General features: G+C 44.8%; 1 protein-coding gene across 4 annotated transcripts in view; it reads right to left on the reverse strand.

Annotated features, from left to right (window-relative positions):
- The window catches only part of PRKN (parkin RBR E3 ubiquitin protein ligase), a 1,115,215-nt gene that overhangs the window by 15,180 nt on the left and 1,082,010 nt on the right, over nt 1–18,025 (reverse strand). For all 4 annotated transcript variants that reach the window (XM_074333793.1, XM_074333791.1, XM_074333790.1 and 1 more), the window contains one exon: nt 13,115–13,192. In XM_074333793.1, coding sequence (XP_074189894.1) covers nt 13,115–13,192 — 78 coding nt within the window. The remainder of the gene's footprint in view (nt 1–13,114; nt 13,193–18,025) is intronic.

Genomic DNA, 18,025 nt, shown 5'->3' on the forward strand with positions numbered 1-18,025 from the left:
ATCTATCTATCTATCTATCTATCTATCTATCTATCTATCATCTATCATCTTTAGAAAGGAAATCCGAGTGCTATGATGTAATGGAGTAGGTTTCCAAGGGTTGGGCTATATTCTCTCTACTGAGTTCTAAACTTCCCAGCCATGCTTTTGGATGTAATTTGGGAGACTGTTTTTGATAATGACAATGACAGTGGAAATTGCTGTTACTAGTGCCATGTGTACCAAGCACCACTGTTGGATTAGATTGTCTTAACGGCTTCAGAGAGGGGAAAAGGAAGGTACATAATATCTATTAGCCTATTTTGAGATTGATGGTGTAATGGAACCACGTAGATATTAATTAAGCAGCAAGATTGTTAACAGCCATCATTTATGAGAATTTTAAAGTGCTTTGTGTTCAACTATTGTCACAAATTGATGCCTGGGGAACATCTGCGCTTGAGCAAGGAAGATTAGCTAACCTGTACCTGTATTAACGCAGACCCCTCGTTCATGGCTTGCTCAGGTCAGTAATTACTAAAATGATCCACGTAGACAGGACATTGAATCTGAAAGTACCTCTAAGGCAAAGAGGAAGCCAGAGCAGAGAACAAAGCTTATCCTTTGTGTAGAGTGTAGCTATTTTGGTACAAAGCGGACTATTGTTTTTGCTAGGACTGGCACAGAAATCCATTCATTCAACAAATGTGTTGGATGCCTATGAGGGGCAGGCACTGTTCTAGGTGCTAGGGATACTCTAGTAAACAAAGAGATGGCAAACAAACCACAAACAAAACCCCCTGCCTGGAGCGCTTACATGGTAACAGAACAATGCTCTCACCCTGGGGCGTGTGTTAGTGCCTGGAGGGTTTGTTCAAACATGTCACTGCAGAACCCACACGGCCCCCACCCACTTTCTGAATCAGTGGGTCTCAGGGGCGGGAGGGGGGCAGGAATTTGTGATTTAATACATTCCCCAGGGATGCTTGTGCAGCTAGGCTGTGGACTACTCTTTGAAAAGACATGCTGGAGCTAGAATGGATTGCGTGTGTGTGTGTGTGTGTGTGTGTGTGTGTGTGTGTGTGTTCTAGCACGGTTGTCTCAAGTGTGTGTGTCTAGTCCTCCAGCCTTCCGTGATCCTGTGGGACACGTATATATGGGATGAGGATTCACGAGGAAGGAACACCTTGTTCAGCTCACACTGTGGGCGTCAGGCTCTGAGCTAGGCACTAGGCAGGCATCGCTTTATTAAATCTTTTTGATTTTTCAATCTCATATTACAGAGGAGAAAAACGTGGCTTTGAGAGGTTACACAAGATCACTAGAGCTAGTGCATCTGTCAGGGATCTCCAGGAGAGAACCAATAGGACATAGAGACGTATGTGTAAAATATATGGACCTCTTGTAAGGAATTGGCTCATGGGATGGGGGAGTTGGCAAGTCCAAAATCCGTAGGGCAGGCGAGCAGTCTGGTAACCCAGCCAGGGCTTCTATGTTATAGTCTTGAGACAGAGCTACCTCTTATCTGGGAAACCTCCCTCTAAACTCCTAAGGCCTTCAACTGATTGGGTGAGGCCCAGTCACATCCTGGATAATCTCTTTCACTTAATGTCAGTTTATTGGAGATGTTGATCACATCTACAAATCCCTTCACAGCCACACCTACACTAGTGTTTGCCAAAACAGCTGGACAACAGAGCCTAGCCAAGGTGACACAAAAATATAACCATCACAGCTAGTCATGGCTGAAACTCGTTTTTCAAGACCAGATCTCTTTGACTTCCAAACCATTCCACTTGCCTTGGATTCCTCACAGAACAAGGCTGGGCAGATAAGAGACGTGCAATTAGTTTTTGCTGAAGGAATTAAATGTGAAAACAACAGTGATCAGTTTAAATGTGCTCTACGTGTCCTCTCGCTCGCTTGGGCAGCTGCTTCACTGGAGAGGAGCTAATGCAAGAGAGCAGAGAACCATTCTCTCCACAAATAGTCTGAGAGCCCTCATACAGGTGACGATACATTTACCCCACGACACCATTTTAAATCAATTAATGAACAAAGGATTTATAGCTGCCAGGACCCAGTTCTTAGTTCTTCAAATCTGCACTTCTCCCAGAAAAGCTGATCCTGCGGAAAGAGGAATTTCATTGTACTGTCCGTTGTGAGTTGAAAGTGACAAACTTGCTTTTCTTCCCCAGGTCATTTCACTTGCAGCCACTGCCTCTGGCAAAATACGATATCTGACAATCACCATCACGAACTCGTCTTAGAAAAAGTGCTACACACCTCATTGCTGAATATCACTACAGTCACTTTTGAAGTACTCCCCTGGGGAAGCTATGCACTGATGCCAACGCCTAGTCCACCCTTCAAAGCAATTTTGGAACTCTTTTTCTGGAATGGCCATCAGAGCTGTCGTCATGTTACCCTTGGTGTCCTGAATGTCATCCAAATGTCTTCCTTTCAATATTTTCTTTATCTTCAGGTAAAGAAAGAAGTCATTGGGGGTCAGATCAGGTGAGTAGGGAGGGGTTCCAGTACAGTTATTTGTTTGCTGGCTAAAAACTCCCTCACAAACAGTGCCGTGTGAGCTGGTGCATTGTCATGATGCAAGAGACATGAATTGTTGGTGAAAAGTTCAGGTCGTCTAACTTTTCCATGCAGCCTTTTCAGCACTTCCAAATAGTAAACCTGGTTAACTGCTTGTCCATTTGGTACAAATTCATAATGAATAATCCCTCTGATATAAAAAAAGGTTACCAACATCATTGCAGCAAGTTCACGAACTTAATTGTCTGAGCTCGTATATTACTTCCCTTAAGGACTTAGCGCCATCTGGTGAAGCAGAGGCGCTCAGCAGCACATGTTTTCCCTTTTCCTGGCTCTGAGGAAATACAGAGAATTTCCAGGCATGCTCTCCCTGAGCGGGGAGAAAACACTCGTGTGTGTGTGTGTGTGTGTGTGTGTGTGTGTGTGTGTGTGTGTACGTGTGTGTGTGTGATGTGTTTTTTGTGTGGTGAGGGTGTACGTGGGGGTGTGTATGTGGAGGTGTGTCGTGTGTGTGGTGTGTGTGTGTGGTGTGTGGTATGTAGGTGGATGTGTGATAACAAGTTTCCGTAGAAATACCCCCCACATTACCGAGTGGCTCTAGCAGCTTGCTTCTGAGTCTAGAATACAGGATATAGAATTACAAACTCAGGCGAGGAATTCACATTTAGCCCTTTTCTAGCCGGTGGCCAGGATTCCTAAAACCCCTGTGGATCCTGAAGTCACAGGGCAGTGGGAGGATGGTGAGGGATGCTGGACAGTGTCTGGGAGCGGGACAGGGATGAGCTCTGGCCGGAGCCGAGGTAAGTGAGCTCAGGGGACCTGGAAGACGGTGGCCCTCAGTGTGGACACCAGGCCAGCGTGAACTTGTGGGGCTCTGGAGGCTTCTAAGGGGGGGGAGGATCCCCGTGGGAGAGAGGCTGAGCCCCAGGGAAGAGCGGCAGTGGGGTCTCAGTGCTGGCTCTCTGTGGAGTGACAGCCCCAGAAGAGCAGAAAACTGAAGGTAAAGAAGAGTTCTTGGAGAGACAGAGACCTGGGTCTGTGTGGTAAGGGTCTGCCTCCTGGTACATTTCAGCGTGTGTGTGTGTGTGTGTGTGTGTGTGTGCACATGCACATTTGTGCACTCACGGAAGTGTGCCTTCATTTATCTTTCAATGTTGCTTTTCATTTTCTCTCTATAATGCTTGACACTTTTAGCATGCAGCCTTAAAAGACCCAAACCCCAAAGTTTTACCATTTTGTAGTACTTTACGACTTATAAAAGCCTTCTCATAATTCTAATTTTATTCTTTATAGCGCAGTAGCTCTTACTGGCCCCTGGTGGCAGGTGAGGAAACATGCTGTAAGAGTGTGAGTGACTTGCCCGGATGCGGAGGAAGTCATTACCAGTGCTTTTGGGTACCAGCCAGGGTCGTCGCTGCTCCCCCAGAGCCAACCCTTCCCACGGGCTAAGTGCTTTAGAAACGCACTGCAGGGCCTGGTCTCATCTCACATGTACTCAGCTTCTTGCGATGGAGTGATGAGCAGAGGACGCAGCTGCCTTTACTGGGGATCTATCACCGTGTTACGGCTGTCTGCATGGCCACGATACTACGTGTCCAGGGCCAGAGATTTAGGCAAAGCGGCATCAGTAAAGCTGCGTTACTTAAACCAGCAAGTGATTCAGGAACTACACTCCCAAATAACTGGGCACCTAGAACTCCAGGAGTAATAAATTTCCCCTGTCTCCCAATTCTGAGGCTGCGCTTGTGTGCAACAGCAGTAAATGGCCCAGAGATAACTGCGCGATGAGATACAGAGGCAAATATACCTAGGAATCCAGACTCTCTGTCACCAGGGGAGGCATTCCTCCCAACCTCTGGGTGGGGTAGGGATCGTGGTTAAGGAGCCATCCATTGGAGATTATTAATCTTGTGTCTTGGTCATCAGCTCCAGCTTGGACGTCCCCTCTGGGGTGGTCTGTGCCTCCATTCATTTGCCCACTGACCATCTTAGCTGAGATGTCCAGAGTGAACCTGTCATCTCTCCCTGAACACCCTGCATTGTTCTGGTGTTTCCACTTCCAGTGAATGGCACCACCATCCACCCAAGTTAGAAATTCGAGCATTAACCTTAACTCATCACTTCTCTCATCCTGCCTTCTAATCATTGCCAAGGTCCGTGGATCCTACCTCACACTACCACCTCTCTGAACAACCCCCTCCCACCGATGTAGCTGCCAACAACCCAATGTTTCTCTCAAGTCTTGATTCTGGGAGAGTCTCTTTTGCACCCAGCCCCACCCCACCTTGGCACTGAGGCATGGGTTTTCCCCACTGCTGGGAATTTTGGCTGTTGATGGATCTCTGCTGACATGCTGCCCAGGACTTTCCCTAAGTCGAGTTACAGCCCATCACGGAGGTGGGGACAACCCACATCCAATGACCAATGGATGCATGCAGTGGATACATGCTAAGGGCCACCCTGTAGGCCCTGTGCTTCAAGGTGAGACAACTCTCAAGGGCCATCCCAGTTCCCAGGCCCCCCCGGCCCTAGGCCCCCTGCCCCATCTTCTGTTACAACTGCATCACAGTTCAAGTTCTCCCTCTGCTTAATCCTGCTTCCTTCTCTTCCTAAGGTGTTGTTCCTGAGAGCATCACCCCCTCCAAGACTCAGAGTTCCCAGGGAAACACTAGCAAGACTCAGAGGCTGTTTCCCTGGGAACCTGACCTATGACAGTTGGTACCAGGAGGAGTTCTAGGATGCAAACTCTCAAATGGAGGATAGAGTTGGAGACCAGCCAGCTGGTTACCAAGGAAGAGGCCGTTACTGGAGATGAGCACTAGACGCTTTGAGTGGGGTCCAGAGATGCACGGGGCTGTGCAGAAGGGTCAGGCTGCAGTGCAAGCAGTCCAGTCTCTAGGGACATACGAAGGCAGACTCCATGGTATTCAAGATGTCTGTGGTGGGAAAAGACCTCACATGGGGTTTTCTATAAGCCAATTAGAGAATCACAATGACGATGTCTAGGGTTCTGCAACTGACAGTTGTGCACCATCTGAAAAAAAGCTCCTGGTGTGGTCCTGAGCCTGCAGAGCTGGGGCATCAGCAGCAGTACTTCGTAGGATGGCAGTGGCACATCCAGGGTCAGGCACAAGCAGGGCCATAGGGCAGGAGTCAGGTGCAAAATTAGGTGGCTTAGACTCCCGTGTTACCCGCTACTGTGCCATGAGTGCCTCTCCCTTGGCTCACAACTCTGACACCAGGGGGAAGGCAGCTGTTTTTCTGATTGAAGCTGGGCCCACAATTGAGTTTGCTCAGCATGCGTCTAGTCTCCTTGGGCTGCTATAAATAAACATAACAGACGGAGTGGCTTATAAACAATAGAAAGTTATTTTTCACAGTTCTGGAGGCTGGGAAGTCCAAGATCAGGGCACCAAAATGATAAATCCTCGAAAGTTATTTTTAGAAAAAGATTCTCTTTTGTCTTTAACATGGATAATTTAGTTCTAATGTGTCCCAGGATGGGTCTTCTCGGATTCACCTTTTTTGGTGCATTTTGGGCTTCCTGGATGTGGGTGTCCATTTCTTTCCCCAGGTTAGCAAAGTTTTCAGTCATTATTTCTTTGGCCCTTTCTCTCGTCCCCTTTTTGGACTCCTATAATGCATATATTAGTCTATTTTAATGATGTCCCTTATGCTATCTTTACTCGTGTTCAATCTATTTTCTTTCTGCTCCTGGGATCGGATGAATTCCACTGCCCTGTCTTTGAGTTCACTGATGCTTTCTTCTGCTTGATCAAGTTTGTTGCTGAACTCTTTTATTACTTTTTTGTTGTTGTTTAGTTATTGTCTTCTTCTACTCTGTGAGTTCTGTTTGGTAATTTTTAATATTTTCTATTTGTTGATATTACCACTTTGTTCTGGCATTGCTCTCCTGACCTTGATGAGTATACTTATGTCTGTAATTTTGAACTCTCTCAGGTAAACTACTTATTTCCATTTCATTAAGATCTGTGTCTGTAGATTTAACTTTTTTTTTTAACATATCCCTTTATTTCTTCATTTTGTGTGTGTCTTTGTTTTGGTTTCTGTGCATTAGATGAAACAGCCACCTCTTCCAGTTTTGACAGAATGATCTAGTGTAGGAGATGAATTTCATTAAATCAGCCCAACTGAGCTACTGGTTGTCTCTTAAACTTTTGTGATTGTCCAAGCCTCCTTCTTTATTCTCAGTAGCTCCCAGTAGTTGAGAGTGTGCCAAGACCTGTCACTGTCTCAAAGGGGAGAATTGCATCCAGCCCATAGATGCAGGCTGATTAGAAGCCAGACCCTCAGGCAACAGATGCAAAAGTATGTAGTTAGGTCCCTTCCAGGGAGTGACTGGAAGATGGACATTTTTGCCTGCCCCCTTTCCACTTGGCACAGGTGTACAGACATGGGCAGTGGTGGTGGTGGTCCTGCACCCATTAAGAACTGTTTTTCTTGTTTGCTACAGTCTTGTGGGATTCAGGAATGCAAACCCCTTTGGCTATTAGGGCCAAGTGATCCAGGGACCCATTCTTTAGGTGGCAGCAGGAAAAGCTGAGGTGCCAGATACGTATAAAAGCTCCTTTTGGGACATACTGGTGACATGGTTTTGTTATTGGAGTGGACTCCAAAAATAGGTGGGAAAGGTGTCTGCTGGCTTCCATGGTCCCTGGGGCGAATGGCAGGCAGCCCCTAAAGACATGCTAAATTAGAAGCCTGGCCTTTTGAAAGTATTTAGATAAACCCTTTACATGGAAAGATGGGAGACAGATATTTTTTTGCCTGCACCTTCTGTGCCGAGCTCTAGGTGGACAGCCAGTTTAGAATTGCTTCTTTGTTTGCTATAGTCCAACTGGACTCATGAATTGAAGCCTCTTTGACTTTTATAACCAGGCAACTGGAGACCTGTCACTTGGGTGGCTGCCATTAAGGCCAGGGTGCTGAGATGTGTACAATCTCCATCTAGGAAAATCCTGACGACTTGTAGTGTGCTGGAGGGAGAAGGTGGCTGCGGTGTCCTCTGGCTTCCCTGATCTCTGGGGAGGATCACATCCAGCTGCTAGGATTGCTAAATTAGAAGCCTGGCTCTCAGTCAGCAGCTTTCAAAGTATGTACAGAAACCTCTCTCATGGGAAGACTGTGGGATGGGCAATTCTTCCTGCGCCCTCTGTGCTAAGCTCTGTGGAGAGTGCTCTGCACGCAATGACAACTGCTTTCTGTTTGCTATAGTCTGTGGGTCTTATGGACACAAGTCCTGTTGTTTTTCGGAGGCAGGCATTTTCAGAGCCAGTCCCCCTGGTGGGTGTATTGATAGTCGGGGTCCAAACCCTCCACTCCTCCGGGAGAATGTGGGAGTTGGGGGTGAAACAGGGCCCGGTTGGGACCCCCACAAAAGAGGCCTTGCAATGTCCCTGGCCTCGCCTCGCCCTGCCCTACAGCTTAACAATTAATTGATCAACACCCTCCGTGTGGTATGAGCTTAGGATGTCCCCGTCCCAGTTCCCTGCTTTAGATAATTATCCTGAAACTTACGCTTGCTTACTAGTCACAATGCACCCCCACCCCCCACACACACTGATCACAATCTTTATTCTTTCCAGGTTACTGTCATCACTGCTCCTGGTTTGGTGACCACTTTAGAGAGCCACATTGCCAGAGGGGAGGCTCCATGCAGACCCCCGGAACCATCACGTAGCCTCTGGAGGAACACCCAGATTTTCCCTTAAATATCCCAGGCTGGTCTGAGAATGTGAAGGCAGTTTTTGGAGGTGTTAACCCACTGCCTTCTCACACCACCAAGTGCTCTGATAATAAACGCTTATTCTATGACCCAACTCCTGTGTTGGTCTATTGGCTGAGTGGTGATGGCAGCACGAGCCCTGAACTTGTTTGGCCTTCGGTTTCAGGGGTTCCCACCCAAATGCATGGTCCAGTGCTGGAGATGGGGTTTATGGTGAAAGTGTGTCTCAGCCTTTCCTTCCCATTTCAATGTGGGTATTTTCTCAATCATCTGATGTGTTGGTCACTCAGCTAGTTTCTGGATCTCTTTCAGGGGGCATTGCTCTGTGTGTAACTGCACTTTCAATGTGTCTGTGCGAGGAGAGAAACTCAGGAGCTTCTTGTGTCACCATCTCGGTTTACTCCTCCCCACCCATTCTTAGTGCTTTCCCAGCTTCATGGTAAGGAGTGAGATATGGAGATGAAAGAGGGAGTTGTCATTCATTTGACTACATTTAATGAGCACCCGCTATGTGCTAGGCACTGGGAGTTATAAACATAAAACAGGTACAAACCTGCATCAACAAAGCTCAGAATTTTAGCTAAGAGATAGGGAAGCAACATTTTAGAGTGATGAATGCGTAATGGAGCTATATACAGTTGTCAGAGAGCTTGGGGGAGGTAGTGGGGTGGGCAGATGGCTTCATGGAGGAGGTGACATATCTGGGTCTTGAGTAGGAGCTTGGCAGGCAGGGATGGGCACACAGCCCTTAGACACTGTTGATTTATTAGTAAGAGAGACCAGTCACTGTTCCCAAACTACCTTGATCAGGAACACCCACTAAAAACAATTTCCTTTGTTGCTTTGGGCAGCACCATTAGAAATCTGGAAGTTGCAGTTTGCCTTCCTGTTGAACAGAGACAGTAACATCAACTACTTACAACCACTGGGAGAACGAATCAATGTATGTGATTTGCAAGAGCAAGTGTTTACTTATTAGAAAGCCTCCAGAGGGAACACACGGAAGGAAACGGAACACAGGAAGGAGGGCAGCCAGGCATGACGCAGAAGAAGCAAATGGAACTGGACCTCATTACCCTATGACGGATTGATCTTCTGTCACCGATTTCCCAGACTCCCAACAGCTTCGACTTAAAGCTTGTTCAATATTTTAAAACCAATTTAAAACCAATTTTTGAGTTTTTTTTTTAAATAAAAATATTGCATTAATAAAAAATGCATTAAGTTTAGGGTCAAGGAGCCTAACTGATGGGAAAAGCCTGACGGGGCACCAGGAGACATGGGCTTGTCTGGCTGGATAATGTATTGATAATATCAAGACCAGAGACCACTCAGCTTCAAAGGTAAAACAGTGGAGAGTAGACACAAATGGCTGACAGGAAAAACCTTAGAAGTGAATTAAACTGAAAGGAAATGTGAAAAGGGCTAATGAGGGTGTTTTGTTAGTATTAGCAAAATTCAAACATGAGGGTGCATCAGAAGCCTTCAGTTCCAAGGGGGAGAGGGGCACAATGAGATTTTTATTGTTAGATGCATAGTGTCATCCTTTCAAAGATTTCAGGTCAATGGAATTGCAGAGGTCATCCCCCTGGAGATCACTGCCATTTGAGAGAAATGTAGGAAACAAAAATAAATTGGCTTTATTAAAATAAAAGCCCTTTATTTTCTTACCAAATGGAATTGGGCCTTTTAGTTTGATGAACCAGCTTGTTTGGTTCATTCTTTTCCATGTCCAAGAGTAGCTGTGGTTGAAATAAGGATACTTTGGACACTTGGTAAATTAGCTCATAGAGAATATACCGGCTATTCTGTATTCTTTTCCCTCCTCTGCCTGCTCCTGGAAGGCTGAGTCCCATGGGCTCTGTCCCTGGGATCCCTTATGGCTGGCTTTCAGTTGGGTGTGGTCAGTGGGAAACATCAGCATGAGACCAGAGGGAGAGAGAGAGAGAAGTCAAGATGTCTGCCCTCACTCCCTTCCTGCTTTGGGCCCATTTCTGGCAATGCTCCACGATTACACCTCCAGTCTGGAGGCCTCTCCTCCATGGTTGCAGCTAGCAGGGTTATTCCCCATGTAATGCCATTTCCTCCTTTTGCCCCTTAAGGTACAGGGTAGTCATGGGTCCCCACTGATGCTGGGCTTTGAGGCTCTCCACATCAATTTTGGCTCTTGTGACCCTACCCCACCACTGTAGGTCATCCATGACCCTTCAATTAAGATGTCTTCATGTGCCCATCTGAGTAGGATTTTCTTTCATGTGGGATCCTGAATGAATCAGAGACTTAAGAAAAGATGGTAGCAAGAGACCTGTGTAGTTGCCTTCTGTTCTTGGGCAGTGGTGGACCAGCAGACTTTTTCAGTTTTGTTGGTTGATTTGCTTTGTTTTCAAATAAGAGGAATACGAGGCTGGCCCCATGATCAGAGCTAGAGGCAGGAAGGAGCCTCATTTCAGGGAGGTCTTGTTGCAAGGCTGTCTCCTCTTGAATTCTTTCTTGGTTAACCTTCTCCTGAATTAACTATTCCTCCTCTGAATACCCATCATAGTGATTGTTTGTGCAACCCTGTGGCATTTAATAAAATAATGTAAACTCCATGAGATCAGGGACTTTATCTGAGAGCCCACAACAAGTCTAACTTATTATAGGTGTTTAATACATGTTTCTTGAATGAATGGAAGAATGTCTTTTTCTTTACAGGTGCCACCATCACTCGACAAACATCTATTACATGTCTATGCACCAGACGCTGTCTTGGGCCTGGGGAAGAAGGGATGGGCCAAACACAGTCCAGCTGAAGAGATTCTTGCCTCTGTACCTTTGTCCATGCAGTGCCCTCTGCTGGCATGCTCTTTTTTTTTTTCTTTTTCCTTTTTTTTTTGGGAGTATTGGGGAACACTGTGTTTCTCCAGGACCCATCAGCTCCAAGTCATTGTCCTTCAATCTAGTTGTAGAGCATGCAGCTCAGCTCCAAGTTCAGTCACCATTTTCAATCTTTAGTTGCAGGGGGTGCAGCCCACCATCCCATGCGGGAGTTGAACCGGCAACCTTGTTGTTGAGAGCTCGCGCTCTAACCAACTGAGCCATCCGGCCGCCCCTCTGGCATGTTCTTTAGCATCCCTATCTCACTGTCCTCTTGACAAACTCTGACCCATCTTCTAGGACTGTTCCAGGGAAGCGTTATACAAAGCTACACATTTGCTAAAGTTTGGTTTAGTATATTACTATCATTATTTATTTCCTATAAGTCTCTCCTATGAGCTTCTCAAGAGAAACACACTTATCTGTATTTTTCCAGCAGGATAACTGGCCTATCCAAACACTCGACTTAATGTCTGCTGACAGATGGGGTTTGTAGACACAGGCGCCTTGGGTACCGCTCATCTGTGCTTAAGGCCAGCTCTAACTTGCTTCCTCCCACTTTTCCGAGTTGAACAGGGTTTCACAACTTTTTTTTTTTTTTTAAATTTGGGCAACCTCAAACTTCAACAGCAAGGTTGGTTGGTTCCTCCTGCCTGAAGGATGAAGGGGATTAGTGGAGGAGTTGGGCACCTTGACAACTTTATGTTAAGCAACGCTCTCCACCTCACTGCTGCTGTTTCACAATGAGTAGAGGGTAGGGTGTCCCTCCTTGGAAGCCTCTGTCCATGTTTGTGATCATGAAAACATGTGGATGTAAGTGGCGAGACCGACGCTATTTCCCAGCGCCTCAGGCTTTACCCTTCTGTGCTACAGCGATCCTGAGGCGAGGAGGGGTCTCAGGGTCATTATTATTCCTGAACATGAGGGTCCCGTGAGCTCCCATTTAAATGCTCCTGAGCGAAAATAAAATCAATAGAAAGAGCATTTGCTGCCTCTGCTATAGAAATGGCAATTCAGTCCTAAAAATCCCAGTATGCTCATGGCTAACATTTTAGGAGCCAATGAGAAGACCTGAATTCACTATGTTTATTTAGTTATGCTAATACTGAGTAAATACCTCCACAGAATACTTTACAGGGATTCACTTGTATATGCTCTGATTTTAGAGCATTCAGATATTTAAAATTCTCTACTGTGAAATTAAAGTGTTCTGGAATGTCTACGTTGATTTATGAGGTTCCTGTCAATATAATGACTAAAGGCTTTATCTGGGTAGATTTGGTGTTTAAACCCTTGTTAACATCTGTATCAGGAGAAAATAATGAGCAATTTCATCAGCTGTGCTGGTTTTTATTTCTTTCCCTTAAGGTTTTGGTTGATCATAATTAATAAATAAAAGAAAATGTATTTGCATTTCCTTAAGCCGAATATAGCACATCAGAGAGTGAGGCTCGGTAAACAACATTTTTTACCTAATGAAGACTGAAATATAATTTAGCATAGTTCATGATATTGCTAAACAATAATGATATCCTTGCCTCATATAATAATACTTCTATCATTTCATTCATGGAGATAATTTTCACAAAAGATTCTATGCAAAGACACCTTTGAAAAAATAAATGTGGGGTTAGCATTGATTTCTCTGATTCAGAGGTTGTTAAATTGTTTTACGATTTAGGCTAAAGACTCCTCTGAGCAAGCTGTGTTCCTCGCCCCTATTCCATATACCTCTCGGGAAAAACTATCACGGAAGTACTGACACATCCCAGATGGCCACTGGGACGTCTACAGCTCTACCCGGAGTAGGAGAGTGGTTCTGGAAGGACTGTGATGGTGGGCAAGCCACGGCTTCACCCCCATGGCTGTAGGTTACTAGTCTGGTTCTCGTTTTCGCAGAGCGGAATGCTCAGTGGCCTTAGGAAACACCTCTTGTCATCTCCACCCTGAGCCCTGCTTTGAGGAAGGAAGAGGGCACTTTACCTGAGTAACTGCTTCTGAGGCCAGGGGGCTGCATTCACCTTCGTGGTACGCTTCCTTACAGTCCCGGCAAAAGACGAACTGCAGAAGATCACACATGAGTTAGAGACGGGCTTGCTGGTTGCATTTGGACATAACATGTCTTTCTTTGTCTAAGCTCATCACATCATGCCCCTGACTTGTGTGGTGGTTTCTGTGCCAAATTAGTGTTTGCAAAGAGCAATAAAGTTATATTCAGATGGAATTGTTCACTCTTTACTAAAGAGTATTCCAAGCACTGTAGTAAGGTTTTAAAGATGGAGTCACGTTTCCTTTCTTCAAGATGTTTCTGGTCCAGTAGAAGACACAGTAATGCAAATAAACACGGTAGTAAAGTGTTACTGGTATTAGAATATGAGGAAAACAATTTCATTCCAGAATCTCACATCTAATATTTGTTTACATACATAGAAGATTGATATGTCCATGTTAATGGACTTATTTTTGCACTGAAAGCCTATTGTGGGATGAAGAAATGAGCTGTTATGGGCTGAATTGTATCCCTCACAAACTCATATGTTAAAGTCATTTTTTTCCCCTCAAGATATAAAACCTTATTCTGTATTGAGGTATAGTTGATGTATCACATAGTATCAGTTTCAGGTATACAATATAATTTATTATTTGTATACATTGCAAAATGACCATCACAGTAATTCTAATGAACATCCATCACCATACATAGTTACAGGATTTTTTTTCTTGTGATGAGAACTTTTAAGATCTACCACTGTCTGAGGCAATTTCAAATATGCGATATAGTATTAGTAACTATAATCACCATGCTGTACGTCACATCCCCAGGACTTATTTATTTTGTCACTGGAAGTTTGTACCTTTTGACTCCCTTCACCCATTTTGCCCACCTCTCATCCCCCACCTCGGTGAACACCAAACTGTTCTCTGTATCTATGAGCTTGGTTTTTGTTTGTTTGTTTTCAGATTCCACATGCAAGTAAGATCATACTGTACTGGTCTTTCTCTGTCTGACTTATTTCCCTTAGCATAATGCTCTCAAGTTCCACCGATATTGCAAATGGTAAGATTTCATTCTTTTTATAACTGAGTAATATTCAAATATATATTCACTATATATATCACAATTTCTTTATTCATTCATCCATCTATGGACACTCAGGTTATTTCCATATCTCGGTATATAATTACTCATAGTAGTCTCTTATGATCCTTTGAATTCCTGTGTTAACAGTTGTAATGTCTCCTCTTTCATTTCTGATATTACTTATTTGAGCCCTATCTCTTTTTCCCTTGGTAAGTCTAGTCAAAGCTTTGTCAATCAAATAATATGCTGAAGTCTTAACCCTCCGGTACCTCAGAATGGGACTGTATTTAGAGACAGAGCCTTTAAGTTGGTAAGTGATGTACAATGAGGTCACTCGAGTGAGACCTAATCCAACAGGACTGGTGTCCTTATAAGAGGTTAGGACATAGACGCACACAGAGGGACAACCACGTGAGCACACAGTGAGAAGGCAGCGCTCTGTGAGCCAAGGAGAGAGGCCTCGGAAGAAACCAGCCCTGCCAACACCTAGTTCTTGAGCGTTTAGCCTCCAGAACTGTGAGAACTAAATTTCTGTTGTTTAAGCCACCCAGGCTGTGGTCCTTTGTAATGGTTGCCTCAGGCAGTTAATCCACGGATCTTCTCACCTGGGTGAAGGCACACTTTTTAGGATTCATACACCGCAGAACTGAGGAGACTAGCTAAGGGACCCACTGCCCCCACCTTCATCTTACGGAGAAGGAAGCTGTTCCACTACTGCTGGAATCACTACACAACGTCCAGAACATCCTTCCTCATCGCTGGCCATGCTCCAGAGGTTGCTGTCTGACATCCCATCAGCTGCCAACCAAGACACCATGGGCAAACCACCTTGGCGTCTGTGCCTCAGTTTCTCGTCTGGAAAACCAGAGTCACTAGGATAACTATTTCATGTGACCACTGGGAGAGGTAGGTGACAGAATACATGGTAACTGGCTACCACCATCCGGGCACACAACATGTTCCGAAACTGAAGGAGATGTCCATCTGGACCTGCTTGTGTCCTCCCAGATTTCACAGCTGAAGAAGCTGCTGCTACACTGGGAAACAGCTTCCCCTCGACAAACGTTTCTCTTACTAGTTGGGGAGCAAGGTCTCTCAGAGCAGACTCTGTGTTCAGAGAAGACGGTCTAACAGAGAGGAGGGAGTGGCCAATGAGGATGGTGTGGGGGTGACAGTGCGGTTTTAGAGAAGAGGCCCCGAAGGAGCTGATGTGCTTCCCGTTGAGAAGTGGGTTCGGTCCCTCCTGCTTAGACATGGATGTGCTGACTGCCCGACCGGTAACACGCGCTGCCAGTGAGGACGCGCCCCTTCTGGGTGAGGTCTGAAAGCAGTGGCAGCTTCCACAGCTTCCAGCCTGTCTCTCGGGATACTTGCTCTTGAAGCCCTGGAACCCATGGAGAAGACACTGGGGCCCGTGGTCTATAGCCCTGCCTGAGCTTCACCAGCTTGCCTGCCATGCCTGGGCCACGTTTCAGTTCCTGGATGAGCTTCCAGCCCCTGGCTGAGCTGCCCCAGCCGATCCCACATGGAACCGAGACCAACTGTCTTCACAGAATGCTGCGCAAGGTACAGGTTCGTGGGGAGCAAAACAAAATAAAGCAAAACAGGACCAAGATCATTGCTGTTTGAAATCACTACGTTTTGGAGTGTTTTTTACACAGCAATAGAGAACTGACATAGTAATGGTCCCAAACGTCTGGAAGACTCGAAAAGTTCGAGAGGCTTGTAAGCTCTCAAATTAATATATTCTGTAGCACAAGCCAGGATTTTAGTTCTGTTTTGCTTAAACATGACTGATTTGAGCTGATCAACAAAACCCAGAACAAACGAGATAAAACCAGCTTTATCCCCAAATACATCACATTACTCCTTGCATCAAAAGAATGGCCCATCCAAGACACTTTTTCCTTCAAGTTGTCTTCCCAAGGAAACCGATTTCCCACTCCCTTATGTCCAAGTTCTTGCTTTAACAGCTCACCTGAAAATTATTTTAATCTCAGGATATAACAAAGAAGAAAGGCAAGTATTTTCTAAGGAAAGGCCTCTTCTACAGAGATATCACAGTCTAGTATCTCGTAGCCATCACTTTTCAGAGTATTAAAGGCCTATTATTTTTTCTCACAGCAAAGAGACTGAACCCAAATTTTGTTTGCTATAAACTATTTAAACATTCAGGTTGGTGGGAGGGGGATGTGTGTCATTACACAAATGACCAATATCACCAGGGTTTAATTTCTGACATTTTTATTTTCCCTGAACTGAAAGCTAGTCCAGTGAACAGGGAATGAATTGGATACTAGAGTTTCCTCTTCAGTATTTTTCCTTAAATGCATTTGCTCATCTTTGAGTCTGCCTTAGACCTAGCATTCTGTTCTTACGTGCTACCAGGAAACATCGTGGGCTGTAACGTCCAGTCATTGAGAAGAGCTCCCTATGTGATCCCACCCCACTGCTTTCTATGGAAGCAAGTCTGAGCTCTTGGCAGGACAGGAAAAACGCTTCACATCTTATTAGCTAGTGGATGAGATATAAAATCAGTTTCATGGTAGAGGAACACCCTGGAGGTTGATCAGTTTGTCAGAATAAATAGGCCTTTCCTGACACAAGGACATTAAATCCCCTTTCACACTGGTATTACAAAGAATGGAATGTAAAAAAAAAAATAACGGAAAAGAAGCACTTGTAAAAATTAAACCCTCACCACTTCAATATGGTAAAAAGCGAGCAAAAGCTGCAAGAATATGCTGGTGATAATTTAACAGTAATGCACTTGTTAATTTGCTTCCATTTAAAGAGTATTAACTTCAATTTAATTACATCATGCAGAGGGCTTCCTACTCAAATAACTCAAGTCTGTCTCATACAAATGAGGAAATATCCAGAAGGTACGATTTGATCACGAAAATGGTCGCGTTTTGAATTACGTTAGTCAGAACTCAAGACTTATTGACGAAGTGCCTGTACAAATGCTTACACCTCCAGTTCCCAAACTGTGTACCAAGGCACCCTGGCACGCCACAATAAACTCACAGGGGTGCAGTGAGATATTTTAAATTTTTGAGGAAAACACAGTGATATCCAGTATGTATTAGATACTATGTGATTACTAACTCAAAAAGTTCACGGTTATAGAGACTGTGTCTGATGACAACATATCTTTGCAAAGCTGGGTTTTTGGAGGTTACTGTGATTAAAAGAATAAAACAAAATGAAAACAAAAATTTAAAAACCCACAACCACCACATCTATTTGGAGCAGGAGATGTCATCACTTAAAAATGAAATAAAAATCTTTCTTCTTTCAATTTATGTGAACATTTTTTTTTTTTTCCAAATGACTATTAGGGTGCTAAGACATGAATTCTTGTTATGTTATTTGGACCTAAATATTTAATAAACAAGACTGTTAGGCATGACTTTCGGCCTAGAAACACCACTGACTGAGCTGCTAAGGACATGGCAAACAGAGGATATCTGAGGAACTTCGCTGAGGCAGACACGAAACTCCTTGAGATACTGTGTTGGGCTGCTTTGCAAACACGCCAATGACACAGACATTTCTAGAGAAAGAGCTGGAGGAGAAGGCCGATCTGGATCCAGTATTTTCACATTCACTCTGCTGACCTGTATGGCTCTTCTCTGGGGCACATGGATCTCATGTTAACCAGTAATGTAGAAAGGTGTCATTTACCCAGACACGTGCTCTTAACTAACCGTGGCCTCACGTTGGCTGAGGCTCTCTTAAGACGTCTTATGAGTAAATACTGAGTGGATGAAACCACCATATGTTTATATAGTGTACTTTTCCTGGAT

The sequence above is a fragment of the Rhinolophus sinicus genome, linkage group LG05 (assembly GCF_036562045.2).
Source record: "Rhinolophus sinicus isolate RSC01 linkage group LG05, ASM3656204v1, whole genome shotgun sequence".
NCBI lineage: Eukaryota > Metazoa > Chordata > Mammalia > Chiroptera > Rhinolophidae > Rhinolophus > Rhinolophus sinicus.